Source organism: Erigeron canadensis, chromosome 7 (genome assembly GCF_010389155.1).
Source record: "Erigeron canadensis isolate Cc75 chromosome 7, C_canadensis_v1, whole genome shotgun sequence".
In the NCBI taxonomy this organism is placed as follows: Eukaryota; Viridiplantae; Streptophyta; class Magnoliopsida; order Asterales; family Asteraceae; genus Erigeron; species Erigeron canadensis.
Window position 1 is genome coordinate 32,381,170 of NC_057767.1, and position 18,106 is coordinate 32,399,275.

The 18,106-nt window shown below is 32.5% G+C and overlaps 3 protein-coding genes across 3 annotated transcripts; 1 reads left to right on the forward strand and 2 right to left on the reverse strand.

Annotated features, from left to right (window-relative positions):
• Window positions 1–1,175: 1,175 nt before the first annotated feature.
• LOC122607587 (cysteine-rich repeat secretory protein 55) lies at window positions 1,176–2,114 on the reverse strand. The gene has a single exon (XM_043780594.1). It carries the CDS (start codon window positions 2,087–2,089, stop codon window positions 1,307–1,309), a length of 783 nt encoding a protein of 260 aa, XP_043636529.1. The 5' UTR covers window positions 2,090–2,114; the 3' UTR covers window positions 1,176–1,306.
• An 8,571-nt stretch (window positions 2,115–10,685) lies between these two features.
• On the forward strand, window positions 10,686–12,581 carry LOC122608454 (cytochrome b561 and DOMON domain-containing protein At3g25290-like). The gene is made up of 3 exons (XM_043781562.1): window positions 10,686–11,312; window positions 11,666–11,920; window positions 12,152–12,581. Exons 1-3 carry the CDS (start codon window positions 10,698–10,700, stop codon window positions 12,452–12,454), a joined length of 1,173 nt encoding a protein of 390 aa, XP_043637497.1. The 5' UTR covers window positions 10,686–10,697; the 3' UTR covers window positions 12,455–12,581.
• Window positions 12,582–16,470: 3,889 nt separating this feature from the next.
• LOC122607920 (auxin-induced in root cultures protein 12-like) lies at window positions 16,471–17,667 on the reverse strand. Its single transcript, XM_043780995.1, has one exon. It carries the CDS (start codon window positions 17,603–17,605, stop codon window positions 16,892–16,894), a length of 714 nt encoding a protein of 237 aa, XP_043636930.1. The 5' UTR covers window positions 17,606–17,667; the 3' UTR covers window positions 16,471–16,891.
• Window positions 17,668–18,106: the final 439 nt, after the last annotated feature.

The following is an 18,106-nucleotide window of genomic DNA, read 5'->3' on the forward strand; positions in this document are numbered from 1 at the left end:
TTGGAAAATTTTTACAGGTTGGGTTGTTGAATTTACGATAAGGTCATGGCGAAATTTTTTAAAATATAATAGAGTTTGTCGTTTTGTATTTGAGTCGTTTCAATAAAGTTATTGATGGCTCGACTATCGACACACATTCTCATAATACCCTCTTTCTTTGAAACCAATAAAGCTGGAATAAAACAAGGGTTCAGACTTTTACGTACATAAGCACGGTCAATAAGTCCTTGGACCTTCACACCAGTAGGCTGGTTTGTTAGGAAGTGGCGCCCCGGGGATTTAATCAATGAGATGCTCAATACCCCTAAGTGGGGGGTGAACCTGGTGGTGAATTACAAGGAAATACATCTTTAAACTTGTCAAAAAGGGGACAAACATCAGCATGAAAGGAGCTCTCATCTTCTTTTGACCTGTTTCAACTAAAAGCATAACATATATATATATATATATATATACATCTTTCCCCGTGCTAAAAGCTTTCTCAATTCGTGTTTCAATCATGAATTAACTGTTTCTAAATCTTGTTAGTTTTAAGGAGTAAGGTAGGAGATAATGGCTCCAAAATTACCTTCTTCTTGTCCATTACATCAAAGAGCAGGTAACTTGTCGACCATCATGTAAAACCTGCCTCTCATATTGCCATGGTCTACCAAGTAATATATATATGACATGCATTCCAAGGTATAACAGCACAAGGAACTTGATCTTGGTAAGAATTACCAATAGAACTTTGAAGCGAGGCCTGTTTGATTACCTTCACGTCAATTCCTTGATTTAACCATTTGAGCTTATATGAGTCGGGTGAGGTGACGTAAGAATCTTGAGCTTGTTGATGAAGTTGTTGATAAAACATTTGTACAAGCGTGTAAATGGTTGTACGTTAGGCTTTGGTGAATGTACAAGCTTGAACAAGAGATTGATTTGTTCAGATTTCATAAGCCATTCTATGACGGATATGTTTTTGTGGTTTCATGTAATTATCATTTCATCATCTAAGATAACATGTGAGATACCATTAGTAATGCCTTATAATCTCCATCTTCATGCGTTTTACGCATTCAAATGCTTTTAATTCCAATTATGTTATAGATTTATCATTTGACAGGATAAGTTAGAAAGGAGAAAAAAAAAATGTAACTTAAAGGCTAAAGCATATTATCTCTTCTGATTCACAATTTCGCATATAAACACAGCAAGCAGCATAAATTTATTGATAATATCCTCAATTAAGGACTAAATATTTCTGGTATATTCATAATATCCTCAAACAAGGACTATATATTTCTGGTAGTTCCTTACCAAAATTCTAAGGTTTGCTAGTAACCCATCTATAGTTTGTCATCGATGAGCTTTCGAGAGCCAACTTCTTGTCGAGAGGAAAGAAAAAAGGATACAGTTCATATCTAACATAACAACTACTATAAATAACTCGACACCCCTTCCTGTTCTCACAAATAGTCCCAAAATTCTCAACAGCAATAGCTAAACACTGCCTACACAAAAGGGGAGACAAATCTTGTGTACACTGCGACAAGGCATAAAGTGTCACAAAAGGTGTCAACTTAGTCTCTCCTTTACCAACCCCTTTGCTACCCGGGCCAGTTGCTAACATATTGATTCGATACATTAACGCCCCAAGTCCTTCATTAAAAGTTTCTGGGTCCGTCACATTTTCAACATTATAGTAAATAATCCCATACCCAGTATCAAGTTGACCAATGAAGTTTTGAGTATTGTACCTCAAGATGCAGTATTCATACCATATTCTAGCATCAACTCGATTAGGACATATTTTAAGGATTTCTTGAGATGCTTCTTGGATACAAGATGAGCAGTCTTCAGTGCTGACATCTCCTCGGCATTGGGCTAGCCCAAAGACTTGGGCTTGGCCCGTACCGAACGAGGTAGCACTGTAGCCTGATTTGGAGGTGGTGTCGACGAGTTTGGATAGAAGGGAATTTATGTTTTTGGTTATTTCAGTTGTGGTTTTGTTTGAGTTTTCGTTACAAAGTTGTGCTGAAGGGTCTGCTGATTCTACATAGATTATGCAGAGGGCAAGTAAGAAGAGATAATGTTGGACAGAAGCCATATTTAGTTGGTGTTTAGAAATGAACCAATGGATTTGTTTATATAGAGAATGTAATTTGATATAGGTATTATTTTTTCTTCATTTTTCTAGAATCTAAAGCTGGATATTTGACAAATTTCAGTGAGTTGACCATTAGATATTAATTAAGGTGACACAGTTGATTTTTGTGAGGGATTAAACTTTTCTCTAGTGCACATGGGCCATGACCGAATGTTCTTGTGGTAGTAGTGCAGTGATTCGTGATCCCGTTTTTGTTAGCCGATATTTTTGAATCATTTTGTTATTGACTAGGTCAGTCAACCATTATTTGGACCCAAAATAGTCAACTTCACCAATTGTCAAATTCTACTTTTCTTGTAGTCCTATTTTCATATATTTTGCTTTTTATTCTGAGTATTAAGTCTCTAGGATTTGTTACCGTTTAGAGCTATGAATTTATGATGATTACGTATTAAAAGATTGTATATAGATAGTCAATAATTATTTAAGGATAGTTATCTATACTTCTATACTATCTTATACTCGTAATACTTATCATACTTTCTCTTATATAAGTGTTAGATGCAAAATTATCCCTTACTAAATTAATTTACACCATTCATCCCTCATCTTCTAAATGATCTCCACTACCCATTACATCAATTAGTTACACAGTTACAACCACCACCACCAATACTATTATGACCACCGTTACCTCCGCCAGTCACCGTCACTACCAAACCACAGCCGCATCATGCGGGTACATTGTTATAATGTTAAAGGGGGATGGATATATGCACCCTTTAGTTTTTATACATCAAGATAAACGGTATAATATACTCTATGTTGTTTTGACATTGTAGCTTTGGTGTATCCATGAAGTATAATGATAAACATAAGCTTGAACGTTGCTATTTGACATCAATTAAGTATAATGATAAACATAAGCTTGAACGTTGCTACTTGACATCAATGAAGATATTTTCAAGAGGGCGTTTAGTTCACAGAATGTTTTTTAAGGAATTGAAATTTGTTGAAGGAATTGGAATTTAAAGGAATTAGAATATGAAAGTTTTAAAATATACCATGTGTTTGGTTGACAGAATTTAATGGAATTCAGTTAATTGAATTGGAATTTTAACTATAGCAAATGACACAATTACCCTTTCTTGCAAGTTTTTTTTCTTTTTGATAACCATAATAATAAAGATAATAAAAGTAATGTTAATAAATAATAATAATAATAATAATAATATTAATAATTAATAGATCTTATGTATAAATGATAATTACAATAATTGAAAAAATGACATATAGATAGATCGATGTAGGGGTGTTGAAAAAACCCATACCCAATTAAAGCGACCCAACCCAAATGGATTTGGGTTATATGGGTTGGGTTATTCGGGTTTCGGGTTCGTTATTTGGTCAACCAAACCCGTATAAATTTAATTAGTTTGGGTTATGGGTGAAATTTATTTTATTTGGGTTAACCCGAATAACCCATATAAAATATTTCTTTATCTTTTATCTATATAATATTTATAGAAGTATTATATAGTTGACTCAATCTTTATGCTTTTATTTATAACCGTTTTGCCTTTTGTTAATATTTTACAAAAGTATTACTATATTACCAGTATAATAGTTATACCATATACATCTTATATTAAAAATTCATATAACAATATCTTAATTAAATTTTACTTAATAGCTAAATAATATTTGCGTTATATATTGTCAAGATTGTTTAATTAATTAAGTGTTTTATATTATTTTAAATAGTTTATAACTAATCTATTTTACATATATATGACTATTAATCGATTAATACAACCATGTTGTGATGCACTAAATCAAGAATTAGATACTCAAAGTTGTTGAAATACTTTTGAATATAAACAATTTGTTAATTTACACTTTTATGAAGTATGATTTTCTATGTTTTTTGAGATTAAAATTATATTGAAATATAATTAACCTAAATTTTTTTGTTTTTTTAAGTTTCATACGCTTTAAAGTTCACATAATTTTTTATTTGGGTTATCCAAAAATCGACCCAAACAACCCAAACCCGAATAACCCAAACCCAAATAACTCGAATCTTATTCGGTTTGGGTTACGGGTGAACTTATTATTCTTCATAATCCGAATAACCCGAACCAAATAGCCTGAAACTCAAATAACCCGACCAATCAACACCCCTAAATCGATGTATGCCTACAAGGTATACCACCAAAAAGTCATGATATCATTTTCCCCTAAAACTCTTCACCTGCAACTTCTTTCATCCCTTTTTCAGTCAATTTTTCTTTCGACCAACTCTTTCTTTAATCTTCTATTCTAACAAAATATGTTTTTTCCAATCCAACAATGATGACTAACATAACAAGCAGTCAAGCATATGATAGTTTAATACTGAAAACGTGATGGAGTTTGAATGGTGCTGCCGGGAATCATAAGCAGTGGCGGCCGGAAATCCTAAACGATGGTGGCAGGGAGATAACTGGTCAATAGATCGGGTGGTTGGTGGTGGTAGAACAACGGACTTCCCCTGATTACAGGGCTCAAGAGGAAATAGGTTTGTATAATTTGTGGGGCTTTTTTGTCAAATTGTTTCAATTCCATTGGAATTGGAAACTTTCCATTTGTTTAGTGAAGGAATGTTGAATTCTGTATTTTAAGGAATTTGTAGGAAAATTTTCAATTCCAATCCCATCTTTGTTTCAACCAAACAACCTAAGTAATGGAATTTGAATTTCAATTCCTTTGAATTCCTATGAATTCCATTGAACCAAACATGCCCTAAAAGTATAACATAGTCATGCTTGGCTATTCTAACTTTAGCTAGATTATAAGACTCTTGCCTTATAAGGCGAAAAGGGATTGATGGATTAGTAATATATTGAGGTAGTCTAGGAATAGGAGTACATAAGTATAATATCCGTTTTTTTTTTTTTTTTTAATAAAAAAAGTCATATTTGCTGCTTTTTGCAAAGGAAAAAAAAAAAACCAACAAAAAGTTATCACTAATGATGAATTTAGTGTCCCAAGTCAAAAGTTTAATTAGTGCTCTAGTTAGGAACATAAATTCTTAAACGTTGAACATATAACGGATCACCTATAGCCCAAGTCAAAAGTTTAATTAGTACTCTAGTGCTCTAGTTAGGGCATTAATGCTATGAGGAGCACTGGGACTAATGAAATGAAGTAGTGAGCTACGGACTATATATATCAACGAAGTCACGATCACTATATGGTTTCCATATAGTTCTAGTTTACCAATGGCATTTAGATTCATCGGCCAGAAGAGTAACACAAGGAATGTTAAAATTAACAAGAAGAAAAGTGGCTAGAGCAGAAAATGAATATTGTTGATGGTGGCTATGTGACATTAAGTTAAATACATGTAATTTGAAAGTAAAACTATTATCAATCTTTCCTAAAACAGCTCCTAGATTGAAATCTTCAAAATCACCACAAATTCAAACCAAAACTTTAGTTAATAGTTTACTTTATTACTCCCTCCGTCCTATTTTGACTGGTCAAGTCTTTTTCTTCCGATTTTGACCGCAAATATCTTTGGTTGTGTTATATATTAGTTGGTGAAATTTATATCAATGAAAAATACATTTAAAACTCAATCAATTCATATATCTTATATCAAATTTTATATAACACAAACAAAAATATTTACGATCAAAGTTGAAAGAAAAAGACTCAAAAAGTCAAACGTGGACACTTAATATGGGACGGAGGGAGTAGTTATTAACCAATCATAAAACTTTATATACACTTTTGCTTATGTCATAATTTTATTTATAATTCCAATTTAATTTATTAGGTTAGGGAAATAAAAATCTAACGAAGCTGCCGAGCATATACCTTAAAAACCCAATCAGATGGGCTATATCTTTTTTGTGCCTTTTTAAATCAAAATATCTACAACCCTCATTTTCTGTATTTTTTTATATCAATCAAGATAAATGAATACAATAAAGTTAAAAAAGATTAATACACGCGTCAAAGTTCAATGCATTAACAAACTGAAAATAGAACAAATGTTCAAAATCGAGTTTGTTTATATAATTACGACGGTTTGCGTCCACATGTTGCGGCGGTTAACCAGTGATGATAATACAAAACAGTGGAGGGAATTGATATGCATGTGGAATGACTGTGTGTTAGATTTTGGTAGGGTATTTGTCTAATTGTGTTTAGAGATATAAATTATAAGTAATGTGTGAATTATGGGCAATATAAAGATATTAAAAAAAGTATTTAAATTACTTAAAATAAAGTTTAAATATGTTTTATAAAGGCTTATAAATTTATAAATATAGATATATTCCAGTTTTGACTGGATTGCAAAACCAAAGAGGGGAGAGGATACACTAATCCATATCAACTCACACCTTAAACCTGTCAAGTCATTTGAACTCATCAACCAATTATTTTATTTATTTTAAACTTTAATTTTCATAATAAACAATTATACGAAAACTCTAGTTATAAGGGGTTCATTTGGAAACAATTTGGTAAATCGCAAATGGAAATGAGGCTGAATTCGTAAGGTTCTGTTAAAAGCACCAAAGAATCGTAAACTGGTGTCACCATAAATTGGCATAAATTCAGAAAAAAATTGCTAGTTGTTTTGCCAAAGAGATCCTAAAATCCATATTCGGTGAAATTGGCAGAGATGTGTTTTCTTTGTTAGTTGACGAGTCTAGTGGACTTCTTAAGGAGTGATTTTTTCTCTTCATGTGAAAGAGATATCAGTTTTAACTCTTAAAGCTGCTATCATTATATATCATCATCAAAACTTTCAAAACATAAAATAAAACTGATATGCCAAGCATCAATAAACAAACTACTATATGTTTAGTTATGTAAACTAATACATAAGATTGCCAAGAAGTCAAGGGATAGGCTAATGCACGAAGACTTGAACGGAATACCTGCTCATCCATCTGTACAGTTGAAACGTGGCAATCATCGTTGTGATCAATGAATGACAGAATACGATTTATCAAGCAGAAGTAACGTTTCTCTGTAGGAGGTCTATATAATATAATCCGCAGGACGAACCAACTACTAATTCAATACTAAGTAAGCTAAGTGTTTGGGGAGCAGTTACAGAAAACCACTGTTGTTGGGGGAATGTATTATCACTAATACTATCATTATCCTCTGATGCACGGAAACGGCAATCAGGTGCCGTCTCACTTATCGGAAACTCCCCGGGGACGGAAACGTGTACGGGGACGGCTGGAAACGTTTCCGTCCCGTTTCTTGACCGTTTCCTTAAGTCAACGCCCGTTTCTTGAACCGTTTCTATTTTTGGGACGTTTTTTAAAGGTTTCCAGAAATCCTAGGCCGTTTCCGTGCATCAGAGTGGATCGATGGTGGTGATGGCTGTAAGTTTCGAACAGCAGCAACAGTAGTGGATAAGAACGGGCAGCAGCAGTGGTTGTATGATCCGTTGGAATTGTGTATTGGTGGCAGTGGCGGATCCAATGTAGACAGAGGGTGGTCACCGCCCCACCCTCAACCCATATATACTGTAAAAAAAAAAAATTCATGTGGCTGGCGGCGGAAGTTTTGATTTGCAGGTTTGACAAAATAGAAGAAGATGTCATGCTTTCTAAGACTTATCCACTCAAGTCCTTTTTAATAATTTGAAGTTAGATAAATAAATTTGTTTGTACTTTATTAATTTTTATCCTTCAAGTTTAGATTTTGTTAATTTTACCCAATAATTTACATTCCAATATATATATCTATATTTGTATTTATTTGGGATTGTTTGTTTTATGTTAAAATTATACACAAAAATATGAATATTATTACTTTCGTATTAATAAACTTGGTATTTTTTTTATGCTTATAGTTTACTTTAATAGTTATAATTTAAAAAATTATTATTTTTTGGGGGTTTGTGGTACATTATCTATAATATATATATATATTTTTTATGTATTTATTCTCGTACTCATGCCGTACCCGTTTTTTTGATTTTTTGAGTTTTGCCGTTTTCCATTCCCGTTCCGTACCCGTTTCTCGTTCCCGTACCAGTTCCCGTGCAATATAGTCATTATCCTTATTATCAAAAATTGAAATATATTTGTGTTCTGAATTTAGGTTATACCTCACAAGAAGATGACGATGATGTTGATGTGGCTGGTTGTGATCGTGAATAAACATAGGGCTATCGATGAGAGATTTCCATTGTTTCGAAACGGATCTAAATTGAATCAATGGTTTTGTTGGAAGTCTTTTCGGTATTTCTTCTTGCATTTCGAAAGGTAATATGTTATCTGACACTTTTATTATATTTTTTGATATTTGAATTTTGGGACAAATGAGAATCAGGGTTTAACAATTTGGGGGAAAACGGAATGGATGCTATGTTACAAATGATCATTGTCTTTCCGGTTTCAAACAAGAAAACGGTGATTTATCATATCTACGAATACGGTGATTGTTATTTAATTTTCTTAAGAACAATAATCATCCTTAAGGAAAATCTAATATGTAGCAGTGTGATATGCAGTAAAGAAGAATTTTGTTAAGAAAAACCCTTTTAATTTAAGGGGTGCAGTAACACAAACTAATTTTACAAAATGTACCCAATAAATCCTCTTCATGAGAGAGACAGTTCCCATGGGATGAGGATTCCCTCTAGTTGTGATACTAACTTGAGTCAAGTTAAAAGAATCATGGCACTTGGATTAAAATCAAGGGCCAAGATTCAATGATCATCATTAATTTTTGATCTTTGATTTTAATCTAACGGCTATGATTCTTCTAACTTTACCCATCAAGTTGTTTCAACTTGAGAGAATCTTCTTCCATTCCCATTATGAGTAGTGTACATCTGCACAGATACTAAGGCCTCAATTTAAATAATAAGCATTTTTACCCGTCAATATATTTCACCTTCCTCAGTCAATATGTATGTCGTTTTGTTCTTTTCCATTTTAAACGCATTTTTATAAAGAAATATTTGTTTTCTGATGTTTTGAAATATTTGAAAAAATATTTTCTACAACTAAATAAAACTTAGAAGACACCTTTAATTGAAGAAAATATCTATTATTTTTTATTTTTTATTTTTTATTTAAAAAAAACATTGAAAAGCTAGAAAATGCGAAAAAAATTGTAATTTTTTAAAAAAAATACTTAAATATACAAATTCCCAAAGAAACAGAAACACTGTGACAACGAAAACGACAACAATACTCGATTACCAACAAAAGCAAATTTGAGGGAGGTTTAATGTTGACAACCTAGCTCTTGCCAAGTGTAGACATACTGCTTCAGAGGGACCTCCGACCTTGAGATTTACCTTTGAAAAAATATTCGACGGCCAAGGTGAAACCAAAGCCGAAAGGGGAGAAGTCTCGATCTCAAAATCTTAATCTTAATCACAAGCTCTCAGCTCAAACTCAAGTTCTCGATCTCGATCTCAAAATCTTAGTTCTCAATCTCAGATATCTCTCTCTCTCTCTCTCTCTATATATATATATATATATAGAGAGAGAGAGAGAGATAGTTGGGTGTGAGAGAGAGAGAGCGAGTCTTTGTGAAAAAGAAACACCAGTTTTTTACTTTTCAATTAAAAACTTAAAAACATCTTTTTCTTTTTTTTGTTGTTTTTTGCATTATTTATTTTGGATAAATGTTTTACATTGGTTAACTTATTTTTTTCACAAAATCCTAAAAATTCACTCATACAAATATCCAAAGTTAGATTCAAATGTCCAAACACCCCAAGGTGAAAAGACTATATCAATATATCACCAATCCATCGACTACAATTTTTTATTTTCCTAAATGTAAAAACTCCAACTTTTAACCCCCTCACCCGTTCGATCTCCCAGATAAATTTGAACATGTTTGCTTATATTCAGTCGGATATATATACCACTTATTAATTTTATGTACTGATAGAAGTTTACGGTTTTCATTTCTGAATTTATTTTTACTCTAAAATTTAAATTTCTTATATATGTACTATCGAAAGCTTTTTGAAAATCCCGTTTCTTAATTTTTACTCTGTATTATTCAATTATGATAGTCGATGACGTACATATAGATAAATGGTGCTGTAATAATCATTAACAATCTTGAAACTCCATTAAACTTTGTTTCTATCATAAATAAATCATAGCACAAGACAAAGATTATTATGGGAAATCCAAGACTTCGATCAGCTCTAAATACTTCGTCTGTCTTTGTCCTTTCAGCATTTTCGGCACGCAATTTATGCTATCCCAATTTACATATAGTACAAAACTAATAATTAATCATCATATATGTAGATGATGTCAACAAAACGGCAATATAAGTTTCACCCTGAGAATATATAAATAAGCTGGACAGTTAGAGCATAATTTATACTAATTATATATAATTATGTATTTATAATCCTAGTTAACGTGTAATTAGTGCTATAATTACTAACCTTAACCCCAAAGATCTGACCCATTTTCATGTTTCATGTTCTTTCAAATACGTTACATTTTACCTGAAAAATATATATATCCATTTCCCTATTCCTATATGTGTTTATTTAAACGTAAACTTCATTAATTAAAACCATCATAACAAAACCTCAAACTCTGGAATGGCGTCCTTCTTCATGTTTTGTCTCATATTCATCACACTTACAGTACCACAATCGAAGGCCCAAAGCACGTGCACGACACAAAACTTCACAAACAACAAACAATATGATCATTGTAACGACTTACCTCAACTCGGCTCTTACCTACACTGGAATCTTGACACCGTGAATAACACGGTGTCAATTGTATTTATTGCACCACCAGCCACCCCAGACGGTTGGGTTTCTTGGGCTATAAACCCAACCGCTGATGGGATGGTTGGTTCACAGGCATTAGTTGGTTATAAAGCAACTAATGGAAATATGGCTGTAGATACTTATAATATAAGTTCGTATTCAGATTTTACAAAAGGGAAGTTGGCTTTTGATGTGTGGGATAAAACATGTGAGTATCAAGATGGTATGATAAGGATATTTGCAACAATTGAGTTGCCAGTTAATGGGGAAACGACGGTTAATCAGGTGTGGCAAGTTGGGGGAAGGGTGTCGTCGGGTGGGTTTCCGGCTCAACATGCTTTTCAAGCCGGAAATTTGGCGTCTAAAGGAAGTTTGGATTTGTTGAGTGGCGAAATTTCTGGTGGTGGAGATGGCAATTCAAAAACCAAAAAAAGAAATGTAAGTCTACTCTTTATAGTACATTTGTTTCTGATAACAAAATTGAATACTCGTACTATATAATGTAATCGATAAAATTGATAAAGGTAATTTTTTTTTTTTTGAACAGCAAAATTTGATAAAAGTAATTGATATTTATATTAGTGAATTTGCAATTGCGAATTGAATGGATTATTTTTGATTATTGTGTTTGTAAAAAATAAATAATTAAAAAATGTTTGGGCATTTATTTAGTTTTGAAAAGTAGGTGGGGTATGCTTTGAAAACGCAAAATTTAATTTGAAAATGCAATCCCAAACACCTTATTTGATTTTAGTTTTATGATGATTGAGGAAATTGTCTTTTTGATTTAGATTCATGGGATACTAAATGCAATAAGTTGGGGGATTCTTTTTCCATTGGGGATAATGATAGCTAGATACTTGAGAACTTTTCCGGCAGCTGATCCAACATGGTTTTACATACACGGGTTCTTGCAAGTCTCGGCTTACGCTATTGGGGTTGCTGGTTGGGCTACTGGGCTCAAGCTAGGAAGTGAATCAAAAGGTGTCAGATATTCCAGCCATCGGAATATTGGAATAGCTCTCTTTTGTCTTGCAACACTCCAGGTATACTCTTCTAATCTCTATTGAAGTACTGATCTCAAAGATTTATAATTTATTTTGACTTTTTAATGTGAAGTCAACACTTTTGACAAAATAAGTCAAATTGCAGTGTTCAAAGAACAAATAAAGAATGAAGTTTGGATCATGATAAATACTCTCATATTCAACATTTCATTTGATAAGATTTGATTAACTTGATGACACGGCCAATTTTGAGTGTGTTTTTTCTTATAGGTTTTGGCATTGTTCTTTAGACCGAAAAAAGGGCACAAAATCAGATTTTACTGGAACATATACCACCACGGAACAGGGTATGCAGTAATAGTTCTTGGCATACTGAATGTGTTCAAGGGCCTTCAAATCTTGTCGCCTGCAGGCAATTGGAAAACAGCCTACATAATTGTAATCTCTTCTTTGGGATTGACTGCATTGGTTTTAGAAGCATTTACATGGATTATTGTGTTCAAGCGGAAGTCTAGGAAGGCATCTAAACCCTCTACCAATGGTCAGGCTAAAGAGCATTCGACGGCACCATAATTTAAAGGTAGACCGTTTTCTTTTTACCTTTATGAATTCATTCATTGTGCCTTTTTAACACTTAATGGTGTGCATTTGTGTCTTTTAACTTGGCTTATTGATTAGCTTAATTTGTTCATTGTGATTACCTGGTTGTACAATACAGTCACCTTACATTATGTTGTTTAGTGCCAGTTTATTGGTAATTGGTTGAAGCTTTTTTAGTACCTTTATTTCTGTGTTGACTGGATTTTTAACTAGTAATATGCAATATTTAGCGGTTGGGGATTTTGTTAGTTAACTAATCGGTTGGATGGTTTGGTCTTCAAACGGAAATGGTCATTGTTGCTATATATAATTCAGTAATGTAAATGTATTGTACATAGGATGATAAAATCAATACATTGAACAGAGGAGGTTAGCTGATATTTCATATCCTTTCGTTTTCTTTTTGGTGAATGTTTTTTAGTGAAAAGATTCACAATAATGGTTAAAGCCTCAAAATTTTGTATCTCTACTTCACTACTTGGCGTCAATGAAAGTTCGTCATGAACCAACTGTTGGGTTTGGTTTGGTTTCGCCGACATACTTATTGAGTTTCGCGTCCCAATCTAACTTGCTCTACAAAATGCTAACCAACATATCACATCTTATAAACTCTCGGAGTCTCAGTCCAACATATAAAAGGGATAATGGCATACGAATGTAACCACCTATGACAAAATGGTTATATAATGTAGTAACCTACTCAAGTGGCTATATAAAGTATGCACCTATGTTTTTTTGGCTATACTATGTAAAATATGTACGGACTTACATAGTATAGCTAAAAAAAATACATAGGTCCTTACATTGATTGACCCAAATAAAAAGGTCCTTACATAGTATAGCCAAAAAAACCTAGGTGCATACATTACATAGTCACCTGAGTAGGTTACTACATTACATAACCATTTTGTCATAAGTGGTTACATTCGTATGTCATTATCCCTATATAAAAACTCTTTGATAACAACAGGTTTTGTTTTGTACTCTCTACATATTCTGGTTCAAGTGATTATACATTTATTATCTATACATCTAAAAATCTTGCAAAATGGGTTAATAAACTTTATAGATTATGTTGATGGGCATATTTGATTATGACAATTGAACCTGTGAATATTAAATAATGTCAATCTAATAAGTACTGTATTTTTTTTTTCCAGAAATCATTAATTAATTGTTGGGCCTTTTGCCTCTTTGATCAAATAGTGTGGTTCCTACTTCCTACTTGATTGGAACATATTGGATCATGGCACTATGGCAGATTGGCAGTATATGCTATACGTAATGACGATGCTATGATGACTACATTATATTAAAATGAAGGGAGATACTCCTAAAAATTAGCCTAATAATCCTTCAAACATTCTTAAAATATGACAAATGTAATTTACTTATTCTCTTTCCTAATCTAATCCTTTGATTTTGGCACTTGCCATCATCTTATGATTGAGATGGAGCAGAAATTTTTTTGTCAGGGGTAATTTTAAAAGTTGTTTGACATACTTATAAGAGTTGTATCGAAAATGTAAAAAATTGGACCCTAGCTCATGTTAGAAAATGGACCCTCATAATAATTTCGTTCTCTACACCGGTGTAACACTTATATTCAAAAGGTACTAGTTTTTTTTAATAAATAAAGACCATAAGTGTCGGAGAAAGTTTTATTAAAATGAAAAGTTATTCAATGATAATGTAGGGAATCGGAAAAATATAATTTGTTATGGAGTAATTAGCTTGTATATATATATCTTTTCTACATATCTATTATAATTATTAAAAATTAAAACATCTTAAGTTTTTATTCTGTCAAATGGAAATATCTATCTCAAAGTTAATGCTTCGATAACCAATGAATTTCAAAAAATAAGCTTATGACAACGAAGATAGTATTTATATGTATTTCCTATTATTTTTTCTTATTTTGAGAAAAAGATTACATATATACCATTTAGATTTTTAAAAATTACATTGTACTAAAATTGGAGTGGAGACAGCTGACTCTGCTGCCCTCATGCTAGAACCGTTCATGATTAGGAGGATATTTAGGCTATTTAGTTAAAAGGATTAATTATTTTTCTAAAATAAAATATTTGACCTCATACATTCATCATTCATGCCTCATATGATCAACTTGTTACTTTTTTCATAAAATTGTTCCCTTTAAATTTCATGTCGATTGAGATTCTTCAAGCTACTCAATACATTACCTTAGCAATCAATAGGGCCATTTCTTTAGTGATTCCAAAAACAGCCTTTTGGCTAGCTTGCGATTGCGAAAATCTTCCATTTTGGCTTGACATTAGAGACACAACAAGATTGAGATGCTAAAAGCCTAAGATTTGGTATATAACACGAGTAATTAAGTATAAGACGAAAAACAAGTGACAAATATAACATCAGTTGCATGGTTTGTACAATATAAGAGAATATTAGTTTCGATTTTTTGACACCTAGATATGGGATATATATGATGTCGATGAATTAAGAAAGTATGGCTATAAAATTTTGTTGCATCTAAATCTTATCTCGAATCGATTGATGAACTTATTTGTCTGCAATTTACCTTGAAAGTGTGGTCCTATACTCCAATGTAGTAGTGCTTTCTTGGGACATTTGCCCTTTTTATTACTGAGTATTACCATCTACTTTTATGAAGTTTGATGAAAATTGACTTTATATGTTGAAAAATTTCAATTTCACTTAGGTGGGTTGTTTAAAAAGTTGCTCATAAAGTTTTTCCTGAAGAGGTTCTTTATGTGGAGATTGGAGGTTCAAACCTCATTATTTCAAAAATACCCGGAATCCGATATCCATACCCAATTTAACCGAGAAATCCCCGAGTTGGCCGGTGATAAGAACAGGTATAAAATGTAATTCTATTCCCCGGTGAGGAAGAGTATGCGGATGTAATTTAATTTCCCAACAGGGATGAGGATTACAAGTGAAACCGGATAGGGAGATGGAGACTGAGATCCCCGACAATATTCGTCCTATCGTCATCCCTATACATGAACACATAAGAGAAACACTAAAAATGTATTAAAGAAATAACAACATAAGTATTTTTTATATGAACGATTGAACACATCATAAAAAGATATACTTAACATACACTACAATTTCATTTTTAAACCATCTAAATAGTTTATTATTAATGAGTGTTTTATAATGTAACAAATTACAAAGTGTTTCAGGTCTCAATTAATTTTATAAAAAAACGTTTTACAGTCAACGGCGTAGATATACTATCTGAGTCAAAACTTGTTATGTATATTAGAAAGCACAACTGTTTATCAAAAGGATATTTTCTTTATATAAAATCAGATTTAAATTAAATAAATTTTCAAACAATTACAGTATTAAATTAAAATATTAAAAATCATCAACTTTTTTTCTAACTGAAAATTATTGTGTCCCAATGAAATATAGTGCATCGGTCATATTATATTACTGATTAAACGACCAAAATTGTATCTTTAAAAATTAGGGGGCATTTTATAATATATTAATCATCCATTTGATCTGTGTGATTGCGTCTATCAATTTTGCAATCAACTGTATAATTATTCTATATGTTTTATATTATAATACCTGTTTTGTAATACATAAAAAAATAATATTATAAAGTAAAAACGATTTTTGGAAAACAATGATCAAGGGGCAACATGGGCAGGCACCGTTACAAGATTACATATGGGCCATTTAGAATGTTCCCATGAGTACGATATGCACTTGGTAGTAGAAAAAGTAAAGTAACTCCTAATGCCGTCTTCTACGGGTTTTGGGTCTTAATATCGTCTTTGATATGTAGACAACTTTACCCCTACCAAAGGTAGAGAGATTGCTTTCAGGTTCTACCATAGATAGAAAAGGACCTCCAGCCTTTGAAGGGCTAAATATTACTTGGTAGTAGAATAACTTCTTTTTCGAAATATTGGAGGGCTAAATCACTATTTCAATCCCAGTTCTCAACTAAATAAAGAATGGTATTCAATTCTCAAGACTAAAAACGTATTCTTCATTTAACAAGCATTGATAAAGACCACGGTAAAAACTTACCACATAGTCTAATAATATTACACCTAATAGCATTCAATAACAAGTTACATCTTACAAGTATACTCACAGAAAAAACTAAAATTATTAAAAATAAGCCGATGACTCATATATGAAATCGTGAGACAACCAGATTTTACTCATAAGATAATTAGGGGATTAAACCCTTATTGGGATCTCTGAAATAGAGACACATGATGGGCTTGGGCTATCCAACAGAGTTTGTGTTTACGGACGTATGGGGTCGTATTTCGGCATCAGCTAGCTAGGTTACCCTGGATTTTTATTTGTTAGTCGTTAAGAAAAATTATTTGAAACACACAAAAAAACGAACCATCTTCAATTTTCAAGTGATCAAAAGATCAACCCCAACAAATATCCCAAAAACATCAAAACAACACAAACTCTAGCTAATCCAGGAGCCGAGTTAGTGTTCGGTGAAGCCATAGGACTGCCGACGCTAGTCCCATTGCTACTCTTATCAACCATCCCTTCAAGTTGCAACTTCGCCATAGCCTTCAAATTCCCGGGTAAAAATTCATGTTTCATTGGGACACCATTCATAACCGAACCACCAACTTGCCACACATGATTAATCTCCATCATTGTCATGGGCAACTTAACCGTAGCGAAAATCATCATCGTTCCTTTAGAAAACTCAGCACTCGAGTCTAAAACCTCAAATGATAACTTCCCTTCAATGATAGAAGAATAGGAGCTAATATTATAAGTTTTAACTAACATGGACCCTTTAGAGTCCTTAAATGCTATGAAAGATTGACACCCTGCCATGCCCGTGTCAGTTGGGTTAATAGCCCATGCGATCCAGCCATCTGATGTGGCTGGAATCGCGACAAATGCCACGGACATGGTCATGTTTTTGGGTGTGAAAGTGTAGTGTAGGGTGGAATTTAAGGTTGGTAAATTCGTACAATTTGAATACGTTTTGTTGTTTGTGAATTTTTGGGATGTACATGTTGAATGCACCGGTGATAATCGTAAAATGAATAGTGTGAATATGAGTATGAGGAACGAGGATAAAGGTAGCGAGAGGCGGAGCACGGCCATGTTTTGTGGTGGTTAATTTATATGATTTTTAGGATATGTATATATTTTGGAGTAGTAAGCTAGCTAGCTTTTGAGTTATATATAGGGAGGTAGTGTATCGTGTATGTATACATAATGAATGGTGTATGATCTCATCTCATAGTGTTGTTACGTGATCTCCGGGATTTTAAATTAATTCCAAAGCGTTTCTTTATATTGTTTGTTTAAGGTGGTTTAAAGAATATTTTTTAAATCTAATTATTGTCAAATTAGTTTTTATTGCTTTTATTTTTATTTTATTTTATATGTTTCAAATGCATATTATTTTACTTGTAAATTACATGCTTGAGATGAAATACTTGTAAAGTACACTAGTTTTTATTGCTACTTTGTGTTATCGATCTAATCTAAAAGCTTGGTAGATAGGTAAATATCAGTATTATGTCATTTTAAGATAAAATGTTACATGAATAAGAAATTAGATGAGGCAATGTTAAAACAAATATATATTGATCATACTTT

What these genes read in the sequence shown, in the direction of transcription:
- LOC122607587 (XM_043780594.1), bottom strand. Translation starts at nt 2,089, where the DNA reads ATGGCTTCTGTCCAACATTATCTCTTCTTACTTGCCCTCTGCATAATC.
- LOC122608454 (XM_043781562.1), top strand. Translation starts at nt 10,698, where the DNA reads ATGGCGTCCTTCTTCATGTTTTGTCTCATATTCATCACACTTACAGTA. An exon ending in CAAAAACCAAAAAAAGAAAT is followed by an intron (nt 11,313 to 11,665) that starts GTAAGTCTACTC and finishes TTTTTGATTTAG; the next exon opens with ATTCATGGGATACTAAATGC. An exon ending in TTTGTCTTGCAACACTCCAG is followed by an intron (nt 11,921 to 12,151) that starts GTATACTCTTCT and finishes TTTTTCTTATAG; the next exon opens with GTTTTGGCATTGTTCTTTAG.
- LOC122607920 (XM_043780995.1), bottom strand. Translation starts at nt 17,605, where the DNA reads ATGGCCGTGCTCCGCCTCTCGCTACCTTTATCCTCGTTCCTCATACTC.